We start from the raw sequence: 24,713 nt of genomic DNA, 5'->3' as shown, positions 1-24,713 counted from the left end.
CGGTCTTTAAGCGCTCAAGACTAGCCTTCCACAAAAGAATCGGCTTAATCGGGGCAAAACAGCGTTTTAAATTGATTTTCCGTGTTAATTATAAGTTCAAGACGTAATGAGAATCACGCCGAACGAACATCTGGAAATTATTTATGACACTGAGTCCGGAAATCCGACCAAAATCGCACTTCTCGACTAATCGATGACTAGCCTAACAACGCTACAGTTAAAACGGCGAAAAATAATGGAATAGCTTTTCAAACTCACGCTTCTTGAAGAGAAAATCCTTGCCCATTCTTGCTAGTGTTTTCCATATCAGCTTAGGTCACGGATGTTGAAATCAACATTGAAAAGGGAAGGGTCCACCACAAAAATATACTAAGTCTTTGGCTGGCTCAACAATTCGCGAAAATTTCACGTTGCCCGAATAGAACTCATCCCTGAGACCTACTTTTTAAAGCCAAAGACTGTCACCTCCTCAAGCAAAGTCCACAATATACAAGCCTTTAATAGTCCAAGCCCGAGTAACTGAAAATTACCCGTTTAGCTTAAAAGAGGACTACTGGTAGCAAGCATATTAGACGAGGCAGGAACTGCACTCGTAAGACTTCTTCCCTCACTAGACTTAATGATGTGCTCGGGAAAACTTTGCTTCACGAAGCCAAACGAAACGCTAGCTCTAATGACTTAGTTCTGAGCTCAGAGCGCGCGCCGAATTCTAAGCCAAATCGTTGAGCGGTTAAAATACGTTTGAGAGAGAGTGGGGCTAGGTTAACAAACCAGGGAGGGAGGGAGGCGAGAGAAATATTTTGATTTTATAAATATTTTCTAATGACTCTTGTAATCTGTTCACTTACTGATGTGAAATTCAATAGGAAACGCTAATAAATAAATAAATAAATAAATAAATAAATAAATAAATAAATAAATAAATAGATATCTTAAGAAAAGTTAACAAAAACGTCAATTTCTGTAGCCACCTTCTCAGCTCAGATATATAAATATATGTGAGGCTCGAATTTTCACGGCTTAGCTCCCGAGCACGGCCTTCGGCGGTCCTTCGGCCCGACAAATTTATTAACCTCGCTACGCTCGGGCCTTCGGCCCTCGAGGAACCATACCGATCTCCTTCTCGGCAATCCTTGTTTCCACCTGCCGCTGACCAGCAAACACACTGGGAACGAGATTGGCGTGACAAGTGACCGTTTAAGCTCAGGCGTTTTTGTGCCATGCAGCAAAGCAAACCTTACGTTGAAGTTTTCCGTTGTTTTTTTTAGGGGACATTCTTAGCCCTCTTCAAAAAGCTGGTCGGCCTTCATGTTGCCTGTCCAGCTTCTGTACTTTTCAAAGCTTAGCAGGCGTGGATTGTAAACGTCTTTCTTGACAGTTGTACTCATACTCTCGCTTTGCGTCTGAGCTGAAAATCCCTAAAATGCGCCTTTCTGAAATATCTCCAATCCTCAGACGCCTACATCCTTGTGTTGTATAAATTATACACGTTTATTTAATTATGCATGCATGACATGTAACGCACGTGACAACTCCTCGTTGTCTGTGGTTCTGAGAAACCGAAAGGTCAAATCAGTTGTGATAAATATGTCGTTCTTTTAGGGCGCTGTTTACCATTATTATTCCACGAAAAATGCATTCTTTTCAGACCAGAGGATGATTTTGTGGCAAGTTTTAGGTCTGATAACCGTTGTTTTCAGCCTGGAAACTTCAGGTAGGCATGTGATATTGGTTTTTGAGAGGCAAACGAGGAAGATTTCAGTAGTCGATTCTGTAACATAAATATGGATAATTTCTACGCACAATACGATCGTAATTCACTTCACGCAATTCAAAACAAAGAGTAGTCTGCTTTTTTCTTCCTTCGTAGATTTGTTAACAGTGGCTAATAATAAGATTGTTCGAATAACTGTACGTGCAATAACTCGATCCCTTCAATATATTCAGAATTGTTTCGAAAAATATACCTTCCTTTCAGTTCGTTAAACGTCATAATATTGATTGCATTTAAAGGTAAATCGTGGACGAGGTGCCCGTTCCCTTGTAGGCCACTTCTTAAACTAAATTTAACGTAGTTTTGATTGTATTACTTCCCATTAACTGTGCAAAACTATGTTTGTGTAGATCCTATAAAAATCAGTAATGAAAACCAGAACGGATCAGAAGCATGTAAATTTATTGGATTCTCGGAAAACTGAAATAGAAGCCGACCGGGAATCCTATGTGCAAGGGGGCATTGCAACATTTACAATCGACTTCAAGTGAATTCAACCAGTTGCTAAAATGGAGCATTAATGTTGTAACTAGTGTACTTGCTACTACAGTAAAGGGAGCCGAATAGGGCATGCGCATGTAAAACAAATTCCATGAACGAGCCAGACTAAACCAACCATTCGAACTATTGTCAACAAACAATTGATGCTGTGATTGTTCGCCGTACACTTTTATTTTTTCGTCTTGTCAGCTTGACCACGATTAGATCTTGACTATTCATAGATAACTGGCTTGATCATCGATTGATTTAGCTGATGATGCTTTTATTCACTGCACTGCTTTAAACAATTTCAGAAATAATCTCTGTTAAATGTGCTCCGTGCTACAACCTTGAGAGTTTACTCGTAGCACGAGTCAAGCTCAAGCACGAGTCAAGTTCGAGAAAGGTTCTAACCCGGGGGATCTAAGTTTTAATTTTCGATAATTTTCTTCTTTTTACGTCTTCTGGTTGTGTTCTGTCTGGTTTGCCACATTTTTGCATTTAATCGATCGCTAGAGCCATTACCGCTGTGATTCGCTGCTGCTGCAGAAGGATATACGACATCCCTAAGTGTTCATAAATTTTCAAGGAAGATTAACACTTCTATTTGTGTACATGCTACTGTAGCTGTGATCTGAGAAAACAAACGGTGAAATAGCATTACCTTCAGCTCAAGCGCCATCTTTTTGCCTCCACAGGACACACAAGATAACATAGAATATAAAGTATACCTAACGGGGGCAAAATGTTGACGGCCATGTTTTTTTATTCAGGCATAGTTACTTTATCAGGCATAGTAAAAACCTTTAGTCATCAAAAACACTCGACAAACCCTTTCAGGAAAATCATAGATGGCGAGAATGAATGAGGAATGTGGTTCAAATTTCTTTCAAAAAATTGCTACCAACAAATACTCTCGCAATCCGACGACAGGGAAATTATCTCGTTCGTGTTTTGAACAGTTATACTATTTGATTGCTCCTGAAAACCTCTTGACTACTGTTTTTTTTTTAATCTTACCGTTAATTTACAGCCATTCGCTGGCCAGGTGGGGCATATGGCTTACCCAAACCGACATCCGGGTGTCCTGGGGCAGATGAGTTTAAATGGAGGATGGGATGGAGACTTCAGGACACAAATTATTACAAAGATCATAACAAATCAAACAACTCGAGGTCAGCAGAATTCCACCTCGATGGAAAAGTGAACAAGATTACTGTCAACAGGTCGTTTTGTATAAAAGACTATGTCACAGATAAAGACAAATATAGACCAACTTGGCCACCAGGTTAGTGATTTGCAAGGTACAATGAATATTGTGCCGCTAGCATGGATTTTCCCACTGAGCGTAAGCCCCAGTAAGGAATGGGAGAACGCACGAGGCCACAAACAGAAATATTCGATCTCGGCGGGAATAGAACCCACTTCCTCCGGATTTGATCGTCCGTCGCTCCGTTTGAGCTACGAAGTCAGACGGGAGCAGTTCGTTGGTGATCATGGCCGGTGGTAATTGTGGCAATGTGAATATGAAGTGTACAAAAAGATGCTGTGCTGAACAGGTCAATTCTGTGTGTAATATTAAGCCGTTCCAGATTTTACTTTTCTCCAATCAGTGATAACATTTGTATGGGGCGGTGCTGTCAGAGTTAAGGAATAAAAAACCAAAGCAGAATCCTTTATCATTTATAGGAAAAAATTTTATGAAAGTTGCGTGAAATATGTTTTTTTTTTCTGTAAGTGAGCAAGAAAAAGTTCTCTTACGTTTTCTACGCCTTGTTTAGCTCGTGGAAAGCTCTAACTCAATAAAAGTTTTCTGGCTGATTAATTTCGCTAGTTTTCTAATTAAAATGGAAGAGGAACCAGTAAGTAATAGTTTTAACTTTATCGGGCCTAGTTTTTTACAATCTCAATATAAAAAAAGATGGTATAATTTGAAGTAAATATAATCAACATTTTTTATTACAGGAAAATACTGCATTTATAAAGTAGACGCACACTGCCCTAAAGGGTTAATAGCAGGATATGTCTTCTGGACTGACGACGAATCTACGTTATGGAACAGGAATGATTACGACGGAACACTTCCTGAGGGCAGATATGATTGGTTCACAGAAATCCATTTTTGTTGCAGAACAGATGGGGACACAAATGATCCTATAACCCTCCCCTCTAAGTCGGCATTTTTCCTGTTAGCTTATAATTCCTCTAAGTGTCAGATGGTCAAGTGGGCGATAGCTGGTGTGGAGTGGATATATTATTTCACAAATGACTGGAACAATGGCGATGAAAGTGGAGGGGCGTACCCTTACAACGCTGGAAAGATGCACCCCACAATTTATTACTGTTACTACCAAAGTGAGGAAAGGAGATGTTATTGCCTACTTTCCACCACGGAAGCTAATCGGTTGGGCGTAACCATGTAAAATATGTTTAAGAGCAAAATAGACATCGCATGGTTGACAATTGACAGCGAATTTAATGCATTTAGCGATATAGCCTATAATTTGTTTTCCCTCATTTTCAGTATGTAGTATAGACCATCATACCGCGGTAATATACACCTCCGCCTGAAAATGAAAAAGCACCTTAAAAATAGCAAATGGCATATGGCCCGCCATTCGTAAAAAAATTCCGATGTTCGTAATGGTTCCGAATAACATCTCGTAATGATTTCGAAATTCGTAATGGTTCCGAATTACGTCTCGAGAAAATTTACATTGGCAATCGTTTGCGTCAGTGGCGTACAAAGATTGGCGGTCTCCATATAACAGATGGCTCTCTCTAGGATATGAATCAATTTTGGCCATTTTTTCATTTTAATTTTCAGTAGCTTCAATGGATTTTCTTCACCTGGTGGCAAAAAATAAAATTTATCGTGATAAAGAAAAACACAAGGACAAAGAAAAATTCCTGTTTAGGAACAATCAGACAGACTTATTGAAAACCCCAAGATTTATCTTACAGTCATAAAAATGCAAAGCCAACCGCGTTACCAGTTGATTTTTTTTGTTTTTGGTTTTGTTTTCGAAGGATGTAACAGGACCCTTACCGCAGAAAGTGGCACCTTCCTGTCACCAAACTACCCAGGAAAGTACCCGGATGGTCAATACTGCTCCTGGAGGATCATCACGGTTAATAAAGTGCACAATATACACTTAATATTCTCAACTTTTAGTTTGCAAACCGAGCAGAACACGGACGAGTTATATGTGTATGATGGAGAAAATGAAGAAGGGGAGGTATTGGGAGTGTTCTATGGAGGTCACCCTCCCCCAAGGGAAGGAATATACTCCTCGTCAAACACAATGTTTTTAATATTTAAATCAGACAAGAGTGATTCCTACACTGGCTTCAGTGCCTCGTACTATGCTGTTGATAACTCGTGTAAGTATTTTTAACTTCTGAGGTCTTTATCGACGTAATTGTGCTTTTTCAAATATTTGATTGTCGTGTTGAAAAGCTTATTGTAGCCGGTTGTTTCGCATCAAGAATCGGCGCATTTAAGGTTATTAAACCTTATTCCAAAATAGATACAATTTTAATCTTCTTTTGTTTGCATTCAAATTAGTCCTTCGCGCCTCGTTCAAGATAAAAATTTTCTTTTGATTTTTTAGCTTTAAAAAGGAAGCAAGCAGGGTTAATTTGAATACCAATAAAAGAATATTAAAATGGATTTTGGAATAAGGTGTATTCCCTTGTTTGTCCTGAGAATTTTTAATCTTTGCTTCATCGAGGGTCAGGTATTGAACCGACGTCCAACATATTCCATGGTTTACAACGATTAATATACATTTATACCTGTTGACAAGACCTAATTTAAGTAGATAAACGTGTCCCTGGTCACTGCTATACGCCTTGTTAACATTGTTTACTGTAGACAATGATTACCTATCGGGTTGGACAGATTACTGAACATCCCTTTAGACAGTAGCCGACTCTTGTTTAAAAAACTTGCTCTAATTAACCAGGGTGCCATAGACGTTTCATGCGCGGTTTCCTGTTTCTGTCAGGTCTGTGTGTGTTTGACCTTCGGCCGAAAAAGTGTTTCCGCCACACGCGAGAAAAAAACCCATGGTAGGCTCTAAATGCCATATATCATGATTTTGAATCAACTAGAGAGCAATCATATAATTGTACTTCTTTTCTCCGATTAAAAATATTTTGAAAAGTTTTAAAGATGTGGTTGGCATCGTACGGTGTGTTTGTTTCCTCTTATGCTAATACAGATGGACAGTACTGCGCATGACCATAATACTTCATTTACATCAACCTGATAGTTAATGGTAATGTGTGTGAAAAGGACGTTGTCTGTAGGCATTTTTAGTTGAAGCTATATGAAATAGTTTGACATATGACTAAGTGAAATGCTTTCCTCTCAAAATAAGCTCCCAGTGTCTCCACTACACTACAAATACCGCAAGTAACGCCATCGTCTGCCGTTACGTCTTCGCCTGAAGTAATGTCATCGTTTATTGGGACTTCAACGACCATACCAACTTCTGAAGCGACGCTGTCATCCATTGTTAATGGTACGACCCCACGAACTCCGAAAGTGATATCCTCATCTACCATTACTTCTACGACCTTACAAACCTCAGGACTGACGTCATCATCAACTCTTACAACTACATGCACGATCTCACAAACTCCGGAACTGACGCCTTTATCTACTGTTACGACCCTTAAAATTCCGGAAGCGACGTCATCATCAACTGTTACGACCACTACCCCAACATTAGCGGAACTGACGTTCTCATTTACTGTTACTACTACAACCTCACAAACTTTGGCCCAGGGTAGGCTCTAAATGCCATATATCAGGATTTTGAATCAGCTAGAGGTCAATTATTTATTTTAACTTCTTTTTCCCTAGCAACAACTTTTTAAAAAGTTTTAAAAATTTTTGTCTCGTCTTATGCTAACACAGATGGACAGTACTGCGCATGACCATAATACTTCATTTACAGCAATCTGATAGTTAATGGTAATGTGTGTGAGAAGGACATTGTCTGTAGGCGTTTTTAGTTGAAGTTACCTGAAATGATTTGATATATTATGAATAAGTGAAATTTAATTTCTATCAAAATTAGCTCCCAGTGTCTCCACTACACTTCAAATACCGGAAAAGACGCCATCGTCTGCCGTTACCTTTTCGCCAGAAGTAATGTCATCGTTTATTGAGACTTCTACGACCATACCAACTTCTGAAGTGACGCTGCCATCTATTGTTAAAGGTACGATCCCACCAACTCCGGAAGTAATATCCTCATCTAACATTACTTGTACGACCCAACAAACCTCAGGACTGACGTCATAATCAAATGTTATTAGGGGCCTTAAACAGCGACGGTGACGACAGCAACGAGAACGTCAGAAAACAATAGTTTTAATTAGCAAAACACTTGCTCTGCATGGCATTTTACACTTTAGTACATTTCTTTGCCGTCCTCCGGATAACAACAACGCGAGATGACCACACTGAAGGTTTTATTGAGAACGTGAACGCATGATGATTAATTTTCATTTCTCTATCTCAACGTTAAAGCCGCCCCTAAGGCGCAAGCTTCTGGATAGTACAGCCACATTACACAAACTTAATAAGTAGAAATTATCGCGAATTTATTCAGAACACCCGAAATGTAATTTTTAAGTTTTTAAGTTTAAATGTAAGTTTCAATTTATTTTCGTTGGCGTCGTCGTCGTCTCCGCTTAAAGGAGCTCTGTCACTGCGATCTTGCTGTACTTTGGTCAAAACTGCTAAAATATTTGACAGAGAACCTTTTTTTCTAAAATGAAATTGCTGTTAGAGCACTGGAAAGAAAATATCAAGGGATTCCTCCAAGAAAGAACAGCCTATAATCAGTTTTTAGCAACTTCTCTAAAATACACAGGAAGAACTTGAAAAAATTGGTTGCAATCCATTTCCATCCTAGCCATCCACAGCCAAAGATGAATGATACAAGCTTCTGTGCACTAGTAGGGTTATTTTTAACAAAAGTAAACCATTATTTTGACTATTCAATCAATTCAAATATATTCTTAGGCTATTCAAAGTGACACAAAAAATAGGTGACACAGCCCCTTTAAGGTCCCTACTACTACATGCACGATCTCACAAACTCCGAAAGTGACGCCTTTACCTACTGTTACGACCCTTAAAACTCCGGAAGAGACGTAATCATCAACTGTTACGACTACGACCCCACGATTATCGAAACTGACGTTATCATCTTCTCTTTCTACTGCAACCTCACAACTGCTGCCGACTGTGGATCATACAGGTTTTTAAAATAAAATTTTTAAATTTTAAAAATTAAAAACATCCGTTTAGGTTAAAACCTCCGTTTAGGGGTGGTTTGTAGAGTTCTATATAATAAAATTTACTCATCCGTGAACAACGCTAAAGTTAGTCTTGAAAATTGAGTGGAATAATTGACTTTGACATGCAGTAAACCTGACTTTTAGCCCTTAAATAGTTATACTATTTGATAGCTCCTGAAAACCTTTTGACGACTATTTTTTTAATCTTACCGTTACTTTACAGCCATTCGCTGGCCAGCTGGGGCATACGGGTTACCCAAACCGGCGTCCGGGTGTCCTTGGGCAGACGACTTTAAATGGAGGATGGGATGGAGACTTCAGGACACAAATTATTACGAAGATCATTACAAATCAAACAACTCGAGGTCAGCGGAATTCCACCTCGATGGAAAAGTGAACAAGATTACTGTTAACAGGTCGTTTTGTATAAAAAATGATCTCACAGATATGGACAAATATAGACCAGCTTGGCCACCAGGTTAGTTATTTGGAAGGTACAATGAATATTGTGCCGCTAGCACGAATTTTCACACTGAGCGTAAGCCCCAGTAAAGGTGGATTTCCACTGTCGCGTAAACTTTACGTGCGTACAGACGTGAATTGAGCTGGCTTTACGTACGTAAATAAAATAAGAAGCGATGTATGAGCCGCGTGCGTAAACGTTGAATGCTGTTCAACTTTTTACGTTTACCCACGTGGCTCATACATCGCTTCTTATTTTATTAACGTACGTAAAGCCAGCTCAATTCACGTCTGTACGCACGTAAAATTTACGCGACAGTGGAAATCCACCTTAAGGAAAGAGAGATTGCACGAGGCCATAAACAAAAATATTCGATCTCGGCGGGAATATGCCAACATTTTTATGGGGCGTGTGCTGTCAGAATTAAGGACTAAAAATGCAAAGCAGGAACCTTTATCATTTATAGTCAAATATTTTATAAAAGCTGCCTGAAATAAATTTTTTTCTGTAAGTGAGCAGGAAAAGTTCTCTTACGTTTTCTACGCCTTGTTTAGCTCCTAGAAAGCTCTTATTCAATCATAGTTTTCCTGCTGATTGATTACGCTAGTTTTCTAATTAAAATGGGAGAGTAACCAGTAAGTAATAGTTTTAACTTTATCGGGCGTTGTCTTTTACAATCTCAACATAAAAAGGTTGGTATACGTAATTTGAAGTAAACAGAATCAACGTGTTTTTTTTACAGGAAAATACTGCATATATAAAGTAGACGCACAATGCCCTAAAGGATTAATAGAAGGATTTGTCTTCTGGCATGACGACGAAGATTGGTTAAGGAACATGAATGAATACGACGGAACACTTCCTGAGGGCAGATATGATCACTACACAGAAATCCATTTTTGTTGCAGAACAGATGGAGACAGAAATGATCCTATCCTTCTCCCCTCTAAGTCGCCATTTTTCCTGTTAGCTTACAATTCCTCAAAGTGTCAGATGGTCAAGTGGGCGATAGCTAGTGTGGAGTGGATATATTATTTCACAAATGACTATGACAATGGCGATGAAAGTGGAGGGGCGCACCCTTACAACGCTGGAAAGATGCACCCCACCATTTATTACTGTTACTACCAAAGTGAGGAAAGGAGATGTTATTGCCTACTTTCGACTAAGCTAAGCAGTTTGGCGTAACCATGTAAAATCTGTTTAAGAGCAAAATAGACATGACATGGATTGACAATTGACAGCAAATTTCATGCATTTAGCGATATAGACTATAATTTGTTTTCCCTTATTTTCAGTATGTGGTATAGACTATTATTCCGCGGTAATTTACACCTACTCCTGAAAATGAAAATTTATAATACTGCTGAAAAAAATACCTAATTAGCAAATGGCTAAGATGTATTCCATAAACTCGAGAAAAGTTACACTGGCAGACGTTTGCGTCAGTAGCGAACAGAAATTGGCGGTCTCCATATAAATGGCTCTCAGTAAGATATGACTCAATTTTGGTCATTTTTTCATTTTCATTTTCATTTTCAGTAACTTCAAGGGATTTTCGTCACCTGGTCGCAAAGAAAAAATTATCGTGATAAAGAAAAACACAAGGACAAAGAAATATTCCTCTTCAGCAACATTCAGACTGACTCCCAAGATATATCTTACAATTATAAAATGCAAAACCAATCCCGTTACCAGTTCAAATTTTATGTTTTGTTCTTGTTTTTGTTTTTGAAGGATGTAAAGAGACCCTTACCGCAGAAAGTGGCACTTTCCTATCACCAAACTACCCGAGAAAGTACCCGGATGGACAATACTGCTCCTGGAGGATCATGGTTAATAAAGTGCACAAAGTCCACTTAATATTCACAACTTTTGATTTGCAAAGCGAGCAGAACACGGACGAGTTATATGTGTATGATGGAGAAAATGTAGGAGGGGAGGTATTGGGAGTGTTCTATGGAGGTCACCCTCCCCCCAGCGAAGGAATATACTCCTCGTCAAACACAATGTTTTTAATATTTAAATCAGACAAGAATGATTCCTACACCGGCTTCAGTGCCTCGTACTATGCTGTTGATAATTCGTGTAAGTATTTTGAACTTCTGATGTCTTGATCGATTTGATTGTGCTTTTTCAAATATTTGATTGTCGTGTTGAAGAAGAATTTGCTTATGGTAGCTGGTTGTTTCACATCAAAGATAGGCGCATTCGTGTTATGCTATAAACCTTATTCCAATATAAATCTTCTTTTGTTTGCATTCAAATTAGTCCTTCTTGCCTCGTTCAAGATAAAATATTCGTTTGATTTTTGAGCTTAAAAACTAAGCGAGAAGGGTTAATTTGGACACCAACAAAAGAATATTAAAATGGTAGCCATTTTGGAATAAAGTGTTACCCTTGGTTGTCGTGAGAATTTTTTAATCTTTGTTTTATTGAGGGCCAGGTTTTTTATACGGCGTCCAACATGTACCATGGTTTACAACGATTAATTATATATTTATACATATTTACAAGATCTAATTTTACGTAGATATAGGTGTCTCTGGTCACTGCTTTATGCCTTGTTAACATTTTTTACTGTAGACAATGATTACCTATCGGGTTGGCCAGATTACTGAACATCCCTTTAGACCGTGTCTTTGTTATACCCTGACCGAATCTTGTTTAAAAAACTTGCTTTAAATAACCTGGTTGCCATAGACTTTTTATGCGCGGTTTCCTGTTTCGGTCAAGTCTGTGTGGGTTTGACCTTCGGCCAAAAACGTGTTCCCGCCGCGCGCGAGAAAAAGAAAACCATTTGGTACCCAGTGTAGGTTCTAAATGCCATATATCATGATTTTGAATCAGCTAGAGAGCAATCATTTAATTGTACTTCTTTTTCCTGAGTAAAAAACTTTTTAAAAAGTTTTAAAGATGTAATTGGCATCGTACGGTGCGTTTGTTTCCTCTTATGCTAATACAGATGAACAGTACTGCGCATGACCATAGTACTTAATTTACAGCAACCTGATAGTAAATGGTAATGTGTGAGAGAAGGACATTGTCTGTAGGCATTTTTTAGTTGAAGTTACATGAAGTAGTTTGACTAAGTGAAATGCTTTCCTCTCAAAATTAGCTCCCAGTGTCTCCACCACACTACAAATACCGGAAGTGACGCCATTGTCTGCAGTTACCTCTTCGCCAGAAGTAATGTCATCGTTTATTGGGACTTCTACGACCATACCAACTGCTGAAGTGACGATGTCATCTATTGTCAATGGTACGACCCCACGAACTCTGGAAGTGAAATCCTCATCTACCATTACATGTACGACCCTACAATCCTCAGGACTGACGTCACCATCAACTGTTACCACTACATGTACAACCTCACAAACTCCGGAACTAACTTTTTCACCTACTGTTACGACCCTTAAATCTCCGGAAGTGACGCCTTTATCTGCCATTATTTTAACGACCCTGCAAACTGTGGAAGTGACGTTATCATCTACCATTACTTCTACGACCTTACAAACGTCAGGAATGACGTCATCTTCAACTGTTACTACCACATGCACGATCTCAAAAACTCCCGAACAGACGCCTTTATCTACTGTTACGACCCTGAAAACACCGGAAGTGACATCATCATCAACTACGACCCCACAATTATCGAAACTGACGTTCTCATTAACTGTTACTACTACAACCTCACAAACCTCAAAGGTGATGCCCTCATGTACTGCTTGCATTTTGGCCTCAAGGAAGCTCAAAGGGCAGTCAAAGGAAGGTAGAAATTGATAAAAAGTGTTGTTGAATTTACGTCCCAATCTTTGCAAATGGCTCTTGAGGTGCCTGTTTACGCTGATTGAGTAGTACGCGCGCGTCTCTGAAACTGTAAAATGATTAGACTGCGGGTTCGAGATTGTTATCGATTGATATTTGGGGAAAAGAGAAGCCGCTAGCCAGCATTAGGATAACTCGCCCACTCCGAAAGCCTTCTATCGATCGGTACAGGCATTCCCGAAGGCAATCGGACTGGAAGTTTGCCAATAGTCACCCACTGGCCTTTTCTGATGTAAGATATTGTGATTCGTCTCTTGGTGACTATGAAAAATATGAATGTGTGAACTATGGATGAAAGATAAATAAAACTTAGAGCATCGTAGTCAGTTTTGCAGTCATCTTAATCAGCTGCAGCAGTTGAGATGTTTGATATATCAGTCATGTGTTTTGTATTCATCCTTCACGAACTCACAAGTTAGTATCTCCCAACTGGTTGGATAACTCAGCTGGTAGGGCACTGAACCTGTATCGCAGACGTCATGGGTTCGAGTCTCGTTCATTCCTGATTTTATTTCAGGCTTTCTCCTTCATAGCTGCTTAAGTTGCGTTCATTACTGTGGTTGTCTTTCGTTTATACATCTTTAGTCCATTTTTTTTTACTTCCGTTAGAGATGTGGCAACTAGACAGACAAGAAATCCTTCTCTGGATTGTTTTTTTTCTATCGTTTTTGCTCTCTGCAGGCTTTAATGTGGTAGCTGTGATTGTTCCTGTCGTGTCAGTCGTTCTTATAGCGGTCGTCATAGCTGTATTCTTTTACCGGAGAAGGTAACGACATGTGTAGCAAATAGATCCACTTGCTTTATAATTTTTAATATTTTTCATGTTCTGTTAAAGTTGCACCAACTAAGAAACTCAAATATTGGCTATTTTTTTACGTGTCGTCAACCACAATTATAATTGATAAAATATTAGTGAGTCGTAAATATAAAATGGGAGTTAGCCACAGCGAGGATTCTCGCCCACTGCTTCAAGATCGAATTGGAATTTAAAAGTGTTTAGACTTTTTATAGAGGGAAGAAAATGGTAGAAAAACCCTCGGAAGCAAGGAACAAAACCAGTAACAAAGGCAACCAGGGCTCGATTATTAGGCACTGTTCGGGGAAAAGGGTCTGCGTTCTCCCCCAAACGGATGAAACCCGGACCCGAATGAAAGGCGAAAATCGAGGCTAACTCAAGCCGCATTTCTGGTGGGAGGCGAACGCTCTGAATAAAGGTGGAAGTGAACTGGAAGTTGATGTGGTGAAAACCACCCGTTTTTTATATGTTAAAATAGGCTGAAGTTTCGACCGAACTTGTTGCGAGTTTGTGTAAAGTTAATTCAAGGCAATGGTTATGAAACCTGACAAACTTCTTTGTTATATGTTTTTGTTTGCCTTTTTGGCCTTGACGCGGCACAAAAATCAATAGAATTTGGAATGTGTTGGAGCAACTGACCAATCGAAGCGTTTTTGTTAAGATATTCAACTATGGTGTGAACGTTAAAACAAAGGATTGTGGAGGGTTGCGGCCCTTCCAACATAAATAGCAGCACCATTGTTTTCATGGCAAGGTTTCCTAACCAGTCCCTCGATTAACTATGGTTTGTGAGACTTGCATTTATTAGAACGATTGATGCACTGCGTGATTCTCGTACATTTATTAGGGAAACAGTTTTAATTTATAATACGCAATTTTGAAAATGACCTTTACAATAGTTTACGAAAGCCTATGCCGTTATTATGCTCCTGTTATATTTATTCAGGTTTTTACCGAATTTTTCCAAAAAAAGTATGTTAGTTACTTTTTGGACTAATCTCGAACAAAATTATTGAACGACCAATGAGTGAATATTTCACATACATGAGCGGGCAATATCTAATTATTTACTTTAAAGGAAGCAGCTACGCAAAAAACTAAAAAAAGCAAACAAACAAACAAACAAACAAAAAACAGCAATAACAAAAACATTTAGCTTCTTAAAAAGATATCCATTACTTGTTAGTTTAGTTTTTGAGTTTTAAGGTCATTTACTAAATAACATTGTCTGGCATCGAAACTCTTGCGGACTTTTACTAGAGCCCCACAATTAATAATCAATAATATATATATAATTTTCAATCAGGTACAGTAAGCGTTCTTTAATAATGTATTTCTTTCTACGTAGAAGGAGAATTAACAGAGCTGCAGGACTAAACGATGGATTATATTTAAGGTAAAGAAAAAAAGCACTAAAACCAATGAAATAAGACAAAACAATGTTAGTTTCTACCATTTTAGACAAATCCGTTGCTTTTCCATACAAATCCTTACAATTCAACGGTTCTCTCACATTGAGCTTAGGCTGCCTGTGGTCTAGCTATTGGGATGTAGTTAATGAAGAATTCATCTGCTGTTTTCTCGTTTTCAGGTTACGCAATGGATCAACTGCATCCGAGGAAAATACGTCGTTATGACAAGTAAGAATCGGGGAAATCAAAACCCTGTTACATCTTCCCCTTTTAAAGCTTATTACATAGCACAGTAAGTGGTAACCATTTTCGAACACAAAGAAAACATAGATTGTTACTGCTTATTCTATGTCGTACTTTATGCCTTTATATGCTGTCCTACCGTATTCTACGCATCCAGTGTATCCTTTGACCGATCGATCAGTCCACTTTTTAACTCCGTAACAGCTGCTACCATTTTTGATGAATTACATTCGTCAATAAAAACAAATTATAAAAGTATATTCGTAGAGAAGACAAGTGATTTATAAGTGTGTTCTTGTAAAAGCGTTTGCTCAATGTTGTGAGTTTATGTTGGAACGTACGTTGGTGGTGTGGGGGGGATATTGAGTTGTAATGATCTTTGTATTTGTATCAGTTTTACGCGTTGTTGTTTCTTCATCGTGAGAATATAATCTTAAGTTGAGTTTTGTGAGCCTGATTTGCATATTCAACAGTGTAATAATCATGAAAGAAAGTGTCATTTTGAGGTGTTTTAGAAGAGATTTCCACCAGTCTGTTTCTTTGGTCATATTTTTTCCGAAACGCCTAAAAATGTCACTAAGGTTCAGACAAACCAATTGGTTATTTCATAGCTTGAAAACGTACGAGTTACTTCCGAAATATGTATCTTGTTTTTGTAGATCTGTCCGGAGATGGAGAATGGAGGAATGCAAGTGACTGTACAAAGTGATTGAAGAAAACGTTCAATGAAAACTATTTAAAATTGAATTCTCAGTCAGACTGTAAACATAATATCTTACAAACAACGAAGTGCCTACGATCCAGCTGTTAATGTTAGTGTTAGTGGTAGTGAAAAACTCTTTCCCACGAAGTGGAACAAAACTGATTCCACATTCCCTTCATTGATTAGTACTCATTTTCTCAAAGGTATCCTTTTGCAATCAGAATTAACTCTTCCTTTCTCTTTCGTCGTTAATTTTTCCAAATTACGCCTCCAGCCTCAGTCATACTTGTCGTAATACTTCTCAGTGTGCCTTCCCCAAATGCTGATAATGGTACCTGAAAACACCAAAAATGATTGGCTCAATATTGAGAGTGAAGGAGCAATTGTGAATATCGGAGAATCTTTGCTGACGTCATTGTTTACATTTTACCTCATCATGATATGAAGCAATGTGGTACGAAAAAATGGACACCACAGACTAAAACAACATGACGCACTTGATAACCAGGGTGAATGTCTATTGTTGGAAAAATTAGCCGTCAAAAACTGTGAAATTTACAAAGAATGTACGGCCGTGTGGCAACTCTTGCCAAGCTATTTCAATTGAGGTTTGACGGGAGCCTGATTCACAGGTGTATTCTTATGTTTCGTAAAGCGTCTCAAGTAAATATGACCGATGCTGTAACCTAAACATACCTGCTCAGTATAGAGGTTTTGTTGATATTGTTGAAACATTTTTTCACAACCTAATGTAATTGTAAATATTGCTGGTTCTCTTTTCTACATATAAGCTAGTGCGATTATAAACCTTCTTGACTAATAAACAAAGAAACAAAGAAATCAATACTGTTGTCGACAGTTACATTTTCTTTCCTATCTCTTACTTTAATTTCTCAAAGAAATACAAATAAAGCCCTTGCTATTTCCTTGAAATTTGATTTTTATGTCCTTCTGGAAAAGAAAACGTTTTTTTTTTTTTAGCAATGATTGCAACTTAGTGTTGTAGACTCGAGTTGGAGTGGTCTGAGTCCTGGCTGTTGTTTTGGTGTTTTGTTCTTGAGTAAGACTCTTTCTCCTCACAGTTTCTTTCTCCGTGAGAGAGACAGCACGCGAAAATACTGCGAGGTGATTGGTCAAAAATGATATCACACATGTGTTAGATAAAAATGATATCGTCACTGGCGTTTTTATCGATTTGCTGCCACTCGGTATACCACTAAATTTTATATAATAAACTGTGATATTCACCGGTCATGACACTTTCTTCACTCCAGTGGGTGGTTCATAGGTTGCCCTGAAAAAAGATTGGTTTAAATTAAATAGTAATAATTTTCAAGAATAATAACTACAGCTAAACTAACGAGCGATTATGTCTTGTCGTCCTATTTCAGTCGACTTAGTTCGCAGGTGGGGATAACATGAATGCCACAATTAAATAAGCTTTGCCACAAATGCACTAGCTTTGCGAGTCCCGTGTGCCACGCTAAGTTGGTACATTTTCGAACTTTATAACAAGACGTCTTAATCATGATAAATCCTTCGCGCTCTCTTGAAAGTAGTGATAAAAATACTAAATGAATAAATCCGCGGACTTTTTCTCTTCTACAACGTGTTTTTTTGGCAAACCTGCTTGACACTGATAGTGCCTTTAAGACCTGGACTGAGTACGAGAACAAAAAGCCGTACGAGCATCACCAAACTGTACTTCATACCGATCTCGTTCTCGAAATTAACAATCATTGTTTCCACCTGCAGCTGACCAGCAGAGACACTGGGAACGAGATTGGCGTGACACGTGACCGTTTAAGCTCATGCGGTTTTGTGCCAGCAAAAGAAATCTCACGAAGAGTGTTTCGGTTGTTTTCTTTGGCGTGTTCTATTAAAGCCCTCGTTGAATAAGCTGGAAGGCGTTCAGGTTGCCTGTCTAGCTTCTGTACTTTTTAAAGCTCGCTAAGCACGCCCGATTGAAAAATCGTTCTTGGTACTGTACTCCGACTCCCGCTTCGCGTCTGAGCTGAAAATTGGCCCTTACTGATGCACCTTTCTGAAATGTCTCGAATCCTTTAGGTGTTGTTTAAATTATTCACGTTTAGTTAATTATGCATGACCCTGTAACGCACGTTTGACAACTCCTTATTGTCTGTGGTTCTCAGAAACCGAAAGGTCAAATCCGAGTTGTGATTGATATGTCATTTTTTTAGGACGCTGTTTACCATTATTATTCCACGAAAAATGCATTCATTTCAGACCAGGAGATGATTTTGTGGCAAGTTATAGGTCTGATAACCGTTTTTTACAGTCTGGAAACTTCAGGTAGGCATGTGCTATCGTTTTTGAGAGGCCAATAAGGGAGATTTCATAGTGGACTCAGTAACATAAATATTGATAATTTCTACGCACAACAAGATCGAAATCCACTTCATACAACGCAAAACAAATACTAGATTGCTTTTTTCTTACTTCTTTCTGGTTCGCATATCTTCTAAAAGTGATTAACAATAAGAATGTTCAAATAACCACACGAGCAATAACTCGATACCAACAAAATATTATTAAGACGGATACGCGTATCTTCCTTTTGTTCCTTGAAACTAATATTTTTTGCATCTAGGTAAATCATGGATGAGGCGGCCATGCCATTGTAGGCCACTTTCTAGACTGAATTTAACGTAGTTTTGGTTGTATTACTTCCTAAACTGTGCTTAGGTTATTTAATTTTTAGTGTGTGCAGATAATTGATCCTGTGAAAATTAATGAAAGCCAGAACTGATCGCGGGAAGCACGTATATTTTGTTGGATTCTCGGAAAACTGAAAAAGTAGCCGACCGGGAATCTTATGTGCAAGGGGGGATCGCAACAATTAACCGACTTCAATTGAATTCAGTCGCTTACTCAAACGAATTTTCATTCTATTAAAGGAGTAAGTAGTGTACGTGCAACACAGTACAAGGGAGCCGAATGGCGCATGTACAAACTTGATGAACGAGTCAGAGCACAAATCAACTTTGAGTCCCAGTCAAGTTCGAGCCAGGAGGCAAGTTTTATATATTTTTCTTCTTGTTTTTTTCTTTGTTCGTCTTCTGGTTGTGTCCTTGTGTACATAATGATGTGCTTGTAAAACAAAAAAGAATGATAAAACTGTCTGAAAGAAAACAAACAAAAAAATTAGAAAGTGTAACCGATAAGCTATAAATGTAATCCCTTGTTGCAGTTGTTTTTTTTTTTAATTTTACCATCGTTTTAAAATAACAAAAAAAATATTAAGTTACCTAATGACTAGAGAAAAGTTTCATATAAAAACTTGTTTATTATTTTTTTTAAGGAAAACCTACTAGGGCATTAAGACATGCACTTAACTGGGTTTCCTTTGTAAAATGGCTACCAACGCCGTTATAATTTCTGCTAATCGCATGATTTTATTGACAAATTGTTTTTCAATTCTCCTTTTTGTTTCTGTATAGGTACAAAATGATTGAAAACATATTCAATATCTTAAGTTCTAATTGTTGACGGCCATTTGAAAGCACTTGCTTTAGGATGCTGTAGCAATAAATGATTGTTTTCGTTCTGAAAATCTTAATTCAGTGTTAAAATCAGCTTTTCTGGTACCCGACGTACTTTACCAAAAGTCAAAAGGGTATGTTCGAAATATCACTGAAATACAGTGAGGAAAAATATATTTAGATACTTACATGCTTTGAAGAGTTACTTACCTTGTTTTGGAGGCTTGAGTCAATCTGCGGTCAGCAGTTTAACTATCAACGTCGACCTACACTTCATTTAAGCACCACAAAAGCTATCCTTGTGGACAACTTTTAAGGTTGATTATTAGTCATTTAAGGGCCGTTTACACGACCGAAAAAATTGGAACGGCTCGGATAAAAAGACGGACGGCTCCGACAAAATTGGACGTGTAAACGGTACTTGACCCGTTCCAGTCTTATCCGTTCCGTTCCTAAAAAGGTCCATAGGCGGCTATGGACCCCTTTCGGAACGGAACCTATAAAAAAAGGTTCCGTACCCACATTTTTGTTTTCTTTTCAACGTGTAAACGCTCGCCCTTTTTTCGGTACCGTTCTGTTACGTTTTTTCTGAGCCCGTAGTACTCCACGTCAGTTGTTTAGCATACCATTGACCGTCAGAGTAAGTGCTGTATGCAAGATCAAACCAAGCGCTTGTTCTTGGAATTTGCCACAAGCTCCGTCCGACTGTGAAATGCGATACAAGGGCTGTTAATAGGAGAACCGTAAGCCTTGTTTTTCTCCTAATTCGGTACATTCTCTCAGAAACATTTCTTTGAAGAATCACTCGCGCTGTCAAACGTGAATTTCGTGTTCTCTTCTTCAGAGGAAACCAGAAAAGTGCTTGTAAATCATATGATAGTCGGAGATACGCACAGTGTACTGTATGTGTAAGCGCATATATCGAAGCAGTTTTGGGCTCTATCGTTACCGGTGTTGAAGAAAACAACGTGTAAACGGTCTAGTACCCGTTCCAATGGACTCTCAAGTACCGTGCCTTTTTCTGTTAGGTACATAACAGAATTTGTACGTGTAAACGGGAGATTTCGTCTGGAACCGGTACTTGTTTCTAACCGAGCCGTTCCTTCTTTTTTAACGTGTAAACGGGCCTTTAGTTGAAGAAAATATTACAGTAAAATTTCCTTGAAACAACGTTTTTCTTCTGTATTTTTGTTAAACCATAAACCCATGTTTTCATTCGTTTTTGTTTATAGCTATCAAGCCACTAGAAGGAAATCAGCGGTAGGGCTTGCCAGTAACGGTTACCACGGCAACAAATAATGGAGGTTGAATATATCTAGAAACTAATGATTACATTGGTGTCACATAGACGAGCGATTTTCCCTTTCTTGGACGTCCTATACGAAAACCAAAAACAAAAAAATGTAACAAATGGCCAAAAGCATACAGCTCATGGCGTCATTGAAAAACGAAAACAAGCGTGGTCACGTGACCAGTTTGAGATGGCCCTATAGCTAAAAATGTTCCTTAGGATAAGTTCAAACTTTGTGGCAAGTTTCATGCTTTTATCACCAAAGGCCAATTTGGCCAAATTTTGCAGTTAACTTCAATAAATTTTTAATCAACGAAAGCTGTAGTCTGTTTTTCTGTGTATTTTCAGCCAAGAAACGTCGTAGCTACGGAATCTTATGTAAACAAACCCCAAATCGGATCAATTAAGGCGGCAAATCGCCAAATGCGTCTGATTTGCAATGCAAATTCGTGATTTTGGCCCTCTCAGTCGGCTGCCGGGATTGTACGTCTCAAACTCTATGGTAACGGGACTAACGATCTTGCGTATGGCAGAGGTTTTTCTCGGGGACGCTAAACAAGCCGACTACGCGAAATTCCAGAGACACGAACGTCTTCGTACATGCTAAAAGACTTGCCAGAAGAAACGCTCTGCTATCAGGTATGCATGTTTTCTTTCTCTTTCGATGTAATAAAGCAATCGGCGGATCATAATTAAGAAAAGCACGACATATCAACCTGGATCATGTCTCTTTAATAACTTTTTTCTTGGGTTTGGTGTTTGCATGATTCGTTGCTTCTATCACACTGATAAGAACGCTAGTATTTTTTTAATATTAAATCCTAGATCAATGTCGGCATGGCTAGTAAAGGAAGACAACCGGAGACACGTTATTACAATCAAGAAACATTTGAAGATGGAAGCCAAATCAGAAAACCTGAACACGTAGGTGTCACAGATTCACAAAATAAAGAAATTATTTATGTGGTAAATAAATGATTTAAGTTTAAGTGATATCAAAGCCCATAGAGCTTGACTTATGGTTAACGGCGTGCATGTGTAGTTTAGTGAATGAATGAAGAACGTTGTCGACAAAGGAATTTACAATGTGACAACCAAATGAGGGATCAACGGTGGATTTCTTCGTAGCATACGCCCAATGGCGTGATTGTTGGTATCCCATTTGTGTTACGCGCATAGCGGATGCGAAGAAATCACTAGTGAATACCAACTTGCTTTTGAACTTCACTGACAAAAAAAGAAAAAAAAATCCGAAAACAACAAAAAAAATTAAAACCGCAAGAAGTCTTTGTTTACAAGTTAGAGGAATAGATAAATAGAGGATAAGAAGAGGGTGAAATTTTGTTTAAAGAAAATGTTACACCTCTTACTGGATGAAGTTCAGGGTCAGTACAATGGAGGGGTGTATTGCTATATGTCTGATAGGACTTGAATTCATTTGAACTCACTTATTTCAGTCTAAGCGATCTTCTTCTGCAGTTTGCTTGCTCATTTTGTGGTGTATCGAACAAACGAACGAACGAACAAACAGTTTGCACAAATAAATCAGTTTAGAAAAACTTGTATGGTTTGGAACTTCGCCATATTCAATTTGCTATCATAGTGATTTTTTTTTTGCTGTAAAGCACATTAGATATATCAAAATTTCCTTCTTTATTCAGGAAGAGAGTAAAATTTCCCTTGACGATGAATACATCGAAATGGTGTCTAAGCCATCGACATCACAGGGAAACAGGCAAACTGACGACATTTTGCTTTTAATGGAGAATCAAGGACAGGGCACGGATGAATACGAGGAAAGTTTTGCTACCAAACAGCTGTTTTCCTTTGCTTAGCAAATAGCCAAAGGAATGGTAGTAAATATTTGTCGTTTGAATGGCAATTATTCAAATGTATAAACTGCGCGAAAGGACTCCAAAATGAAGAGGACGGGGAAAGTTTGTAAGGGACTTATATCGAATAGTGATTTTATGCATATAAGAGCCTCCCTTGGTGTACAACCCTTGGTTGGGTGCGTTCAGTGCTTTAGCGGGGAAGTCCTCTGCAGATAGAGGCACGAGACCGAACATTATATTTTGAGGGTAGGGCTGTCAGTATTCTTACGGACCAAATTCTTGCATAAATTTCTTATCGTTAGTTTAAATTCGCTGTGAACGACTTTTTTTGCACAAACGTTGCAGGTTGTTTGGTAATTGACAGAGAATGACCTAGAATTCCTCGGGAATTTAAACTTCTCTTTGATTGACATCCACTAAAAGAAAAGGGTGCTGGGGCGCATGTAAGTACATATACTGCTGAACGATTTTTTTTTTGTGTTATGTTCCTCTACATACACGAGTCTATTAGAATGTTTGGGCTTTATCCTAGTGTTCTGAAAATTACTCTGATCTTGTTGACGTGGCGATTTGTACGTGTTTGCTTTTGAGTAAATTTCGGCTCCATTTTAATTCCTTTTGAACTGTTTTAGAATCACCTTGCAGAGAATGATTTCTTTCATCGAGACCTTGCAGCTCGCAATGTCCTGGTTGGTCTTGATGATACAGTGAAGGTGTCAGACTTCGGTTTGATGCGTCAGATCTATGAAGATGTGTGCAGTGCTAAGACGACGAGAAAGCTGCCAATTAAATGGATGGCTCCAGAATCAATTTATGACAGCATTTTTACCATCAAGAGTGATACGTAAGTCACTGCTTTCAACTGTTCTATGGAGGGGTATCCCACACTGAGAAAAACCGAACTGTACAAGGTTCTCAAGACTGGCTATCGCATGGAAAGGCCTGACATGTGCTGTGATGAAGTGTGAGTTACCACAGTTTTTTTACTCGTATTTATCATTTTTCCGCCAGAAAAAGAAACGAGGAGATGAAAGACATTAAAGCCGCACAGAAAAAATAATTTTTATAGAGAAGATACTAGACGCACTACAAGCAACAAGATCAGTAATCAGTCGCCGAGTAACCCTGTTTCGATGGCGCAGTGATGCCAAAGCAAGTTATAAGTAACTGTAACCTAAACTTCAAATCAAAATTAGCCTATTATACGTATACCTCACTAATATTTGGTTTTATCAACTGAGCTGATAACGTATATTGGCCACAGTAAAGAGACTAGAGTGTTGACAGTTCGAGCGTTAGCCACTTGTCAGAGCAAGTCCATAGATCTATCCATCGCTCTGCCGAAGCCGGGCTAGCATGCGAATCTCTTAACGGGGGCCAAATTACCTTATGAACTCGGTCAAAACCAAACATTCGTTTCCAACCCTGCACCTACGCAGCACACAGTTTCTTCAGAAACTAACCCCCCCCCCCCCCTAACTATTTTACCTTACTCATTACAGATATGAAATAACGTCTGAATGCTGGAGGGAGGATCCGGATTCTCGGCCCAGTTTCCGGCAGTTGATTGACAGGCTGGAGGTGATGCTACAGGCTAGGGAGATACTGTATACTGCGACCTGAGCAAGCACGAGGAATCTAGTCCATATTACAGAGTGTCCGCTGAACAGGCAGATGATATCTGAAATGAACCTTCTTATAGTTAAGCAGTGTATATATAAGGCACTGGATACTGAAATACCAACTACTACCTTTAATAAGTAATATTCAACATTGAAATAAAGCAGTTTTCTGGCTTCTGAAGAATCTTTGTACAATTTGGCTTCACCGCAGAGACCTGTGCCTTATGCTTCACACGGCGTACTCAGGCCTAAGTAAGTAAGTAGTAATACTCTAACGTTGACGTAAGCAAAGAATCAAAAGCTCATAAAGACTTGACTAAAATCCTACACAAATTCAACACTTTTCATGATAATACCTAGCTACTGTTCCGAAACTCTCCGATATCATAAGTTTCTTGAAACAAACAAACAAACAAACAAACAATCTAGACACCTTATTAGA

General features: G+C 38.6%; 1 protein-coding gene, 1 long non-coding RNA gene and 1 pseudogene across 2 annotated transcripts in view; 2 read left to right on the top strand and 1 right to left on the bottom strand.

Annotated features, from left to right (window-relative positions):
* Positions 1-16,864, top strand: part of LOC146469868 (uncharacterized) — a 68,351-nt gene extending 51,487 nt beyond the window's left edge. The window contains exons 14-26 of the mRNA XM_085122694.1: positions 3,288-3,542; positions 4,220-4,609; positions 5,285-5,638; positions 6,640-6,783; positions 7,345-7,488; positions 8,799-9,053; positions 9,781-10,170; positions 10,776-11,126; positions 12,157-12,810; positions 13,548-13,632; positions 15,011-15,058; positions 15,254-15,302; positions 15,977-16,864. Of these exons, the coding sequence (XP_084978820.1) occupies positions 3,288-3,542; positions 4,220-4,609; positions 5,285-5,638; positions 6,640-6,783; positions 7,345-7,488; positions 8,799-9,053; positions 9,781-10,170; positions 10,776-11,126; positions 12,157-12,810; positions 13,548-13,632; positions 15,011-15,058; positions 15,254-15,299 (3,116 nt within the window). The 3' untranslated portion in view covers positions 15,300-15,302; positions 15,977-16,864. The remainder of the gene's footprint in view (positions 1-3,287; positions 3,543-4,219; positions 4,610-5,284; positions 5,639-6,639; positions 6,784-7,344; positions 7,489-8,798; positions 9,054-9,780; positions 10,171-10,775; positions 11,127-12,156; positions 12,811-13,547; positions 13,633-15,010; positions 15,059-15,253; positions 15,303-15,976) is intronic.
* Positions 6,830-13,539, bottom strand: LOC146469869 (uncharacterized). Its single transcript, XR_014867126.1, has 2 exons — positions 12,731-13,539; positions 6,830-7,030 (listed from the first exon to the last, which is right to left on the bottom strand). It is a non-coding gene; the product is annotated as an uncharacterized LOC146469869 (long non-coding RNA).
* Positions 16,865-21,651: 4,787 nt separating the features above from the next.
* Positions 21,652-24,334, top strand: LOC146469867 (tyrosine-protein kinase receptor Tie-1-like; annotated as a pseudogene).
* The last annotated feature ends 379 nt before the right edge of the window (positions 24,335-24,713 follow it).

The sequence above is a fragment of the Pavona decussata genome, unplaced genomic scaffold, assembly GCF_977016875.1.
Source record: "Pavona decussata unplaced genomic scaffold, jaPavDecu1.1 SCAFFOLD_115, whole genome shotgun sequence".
Lineage (NCBI taxonomy): Eukaryota > Metazoa > Cnidaria > Anthozoa > Scleractinia > Agariciidae > Pavona > Pavona decussata.
This window is presented reverse-complemented; position numbering and strand designations above follow the sequence as displayed.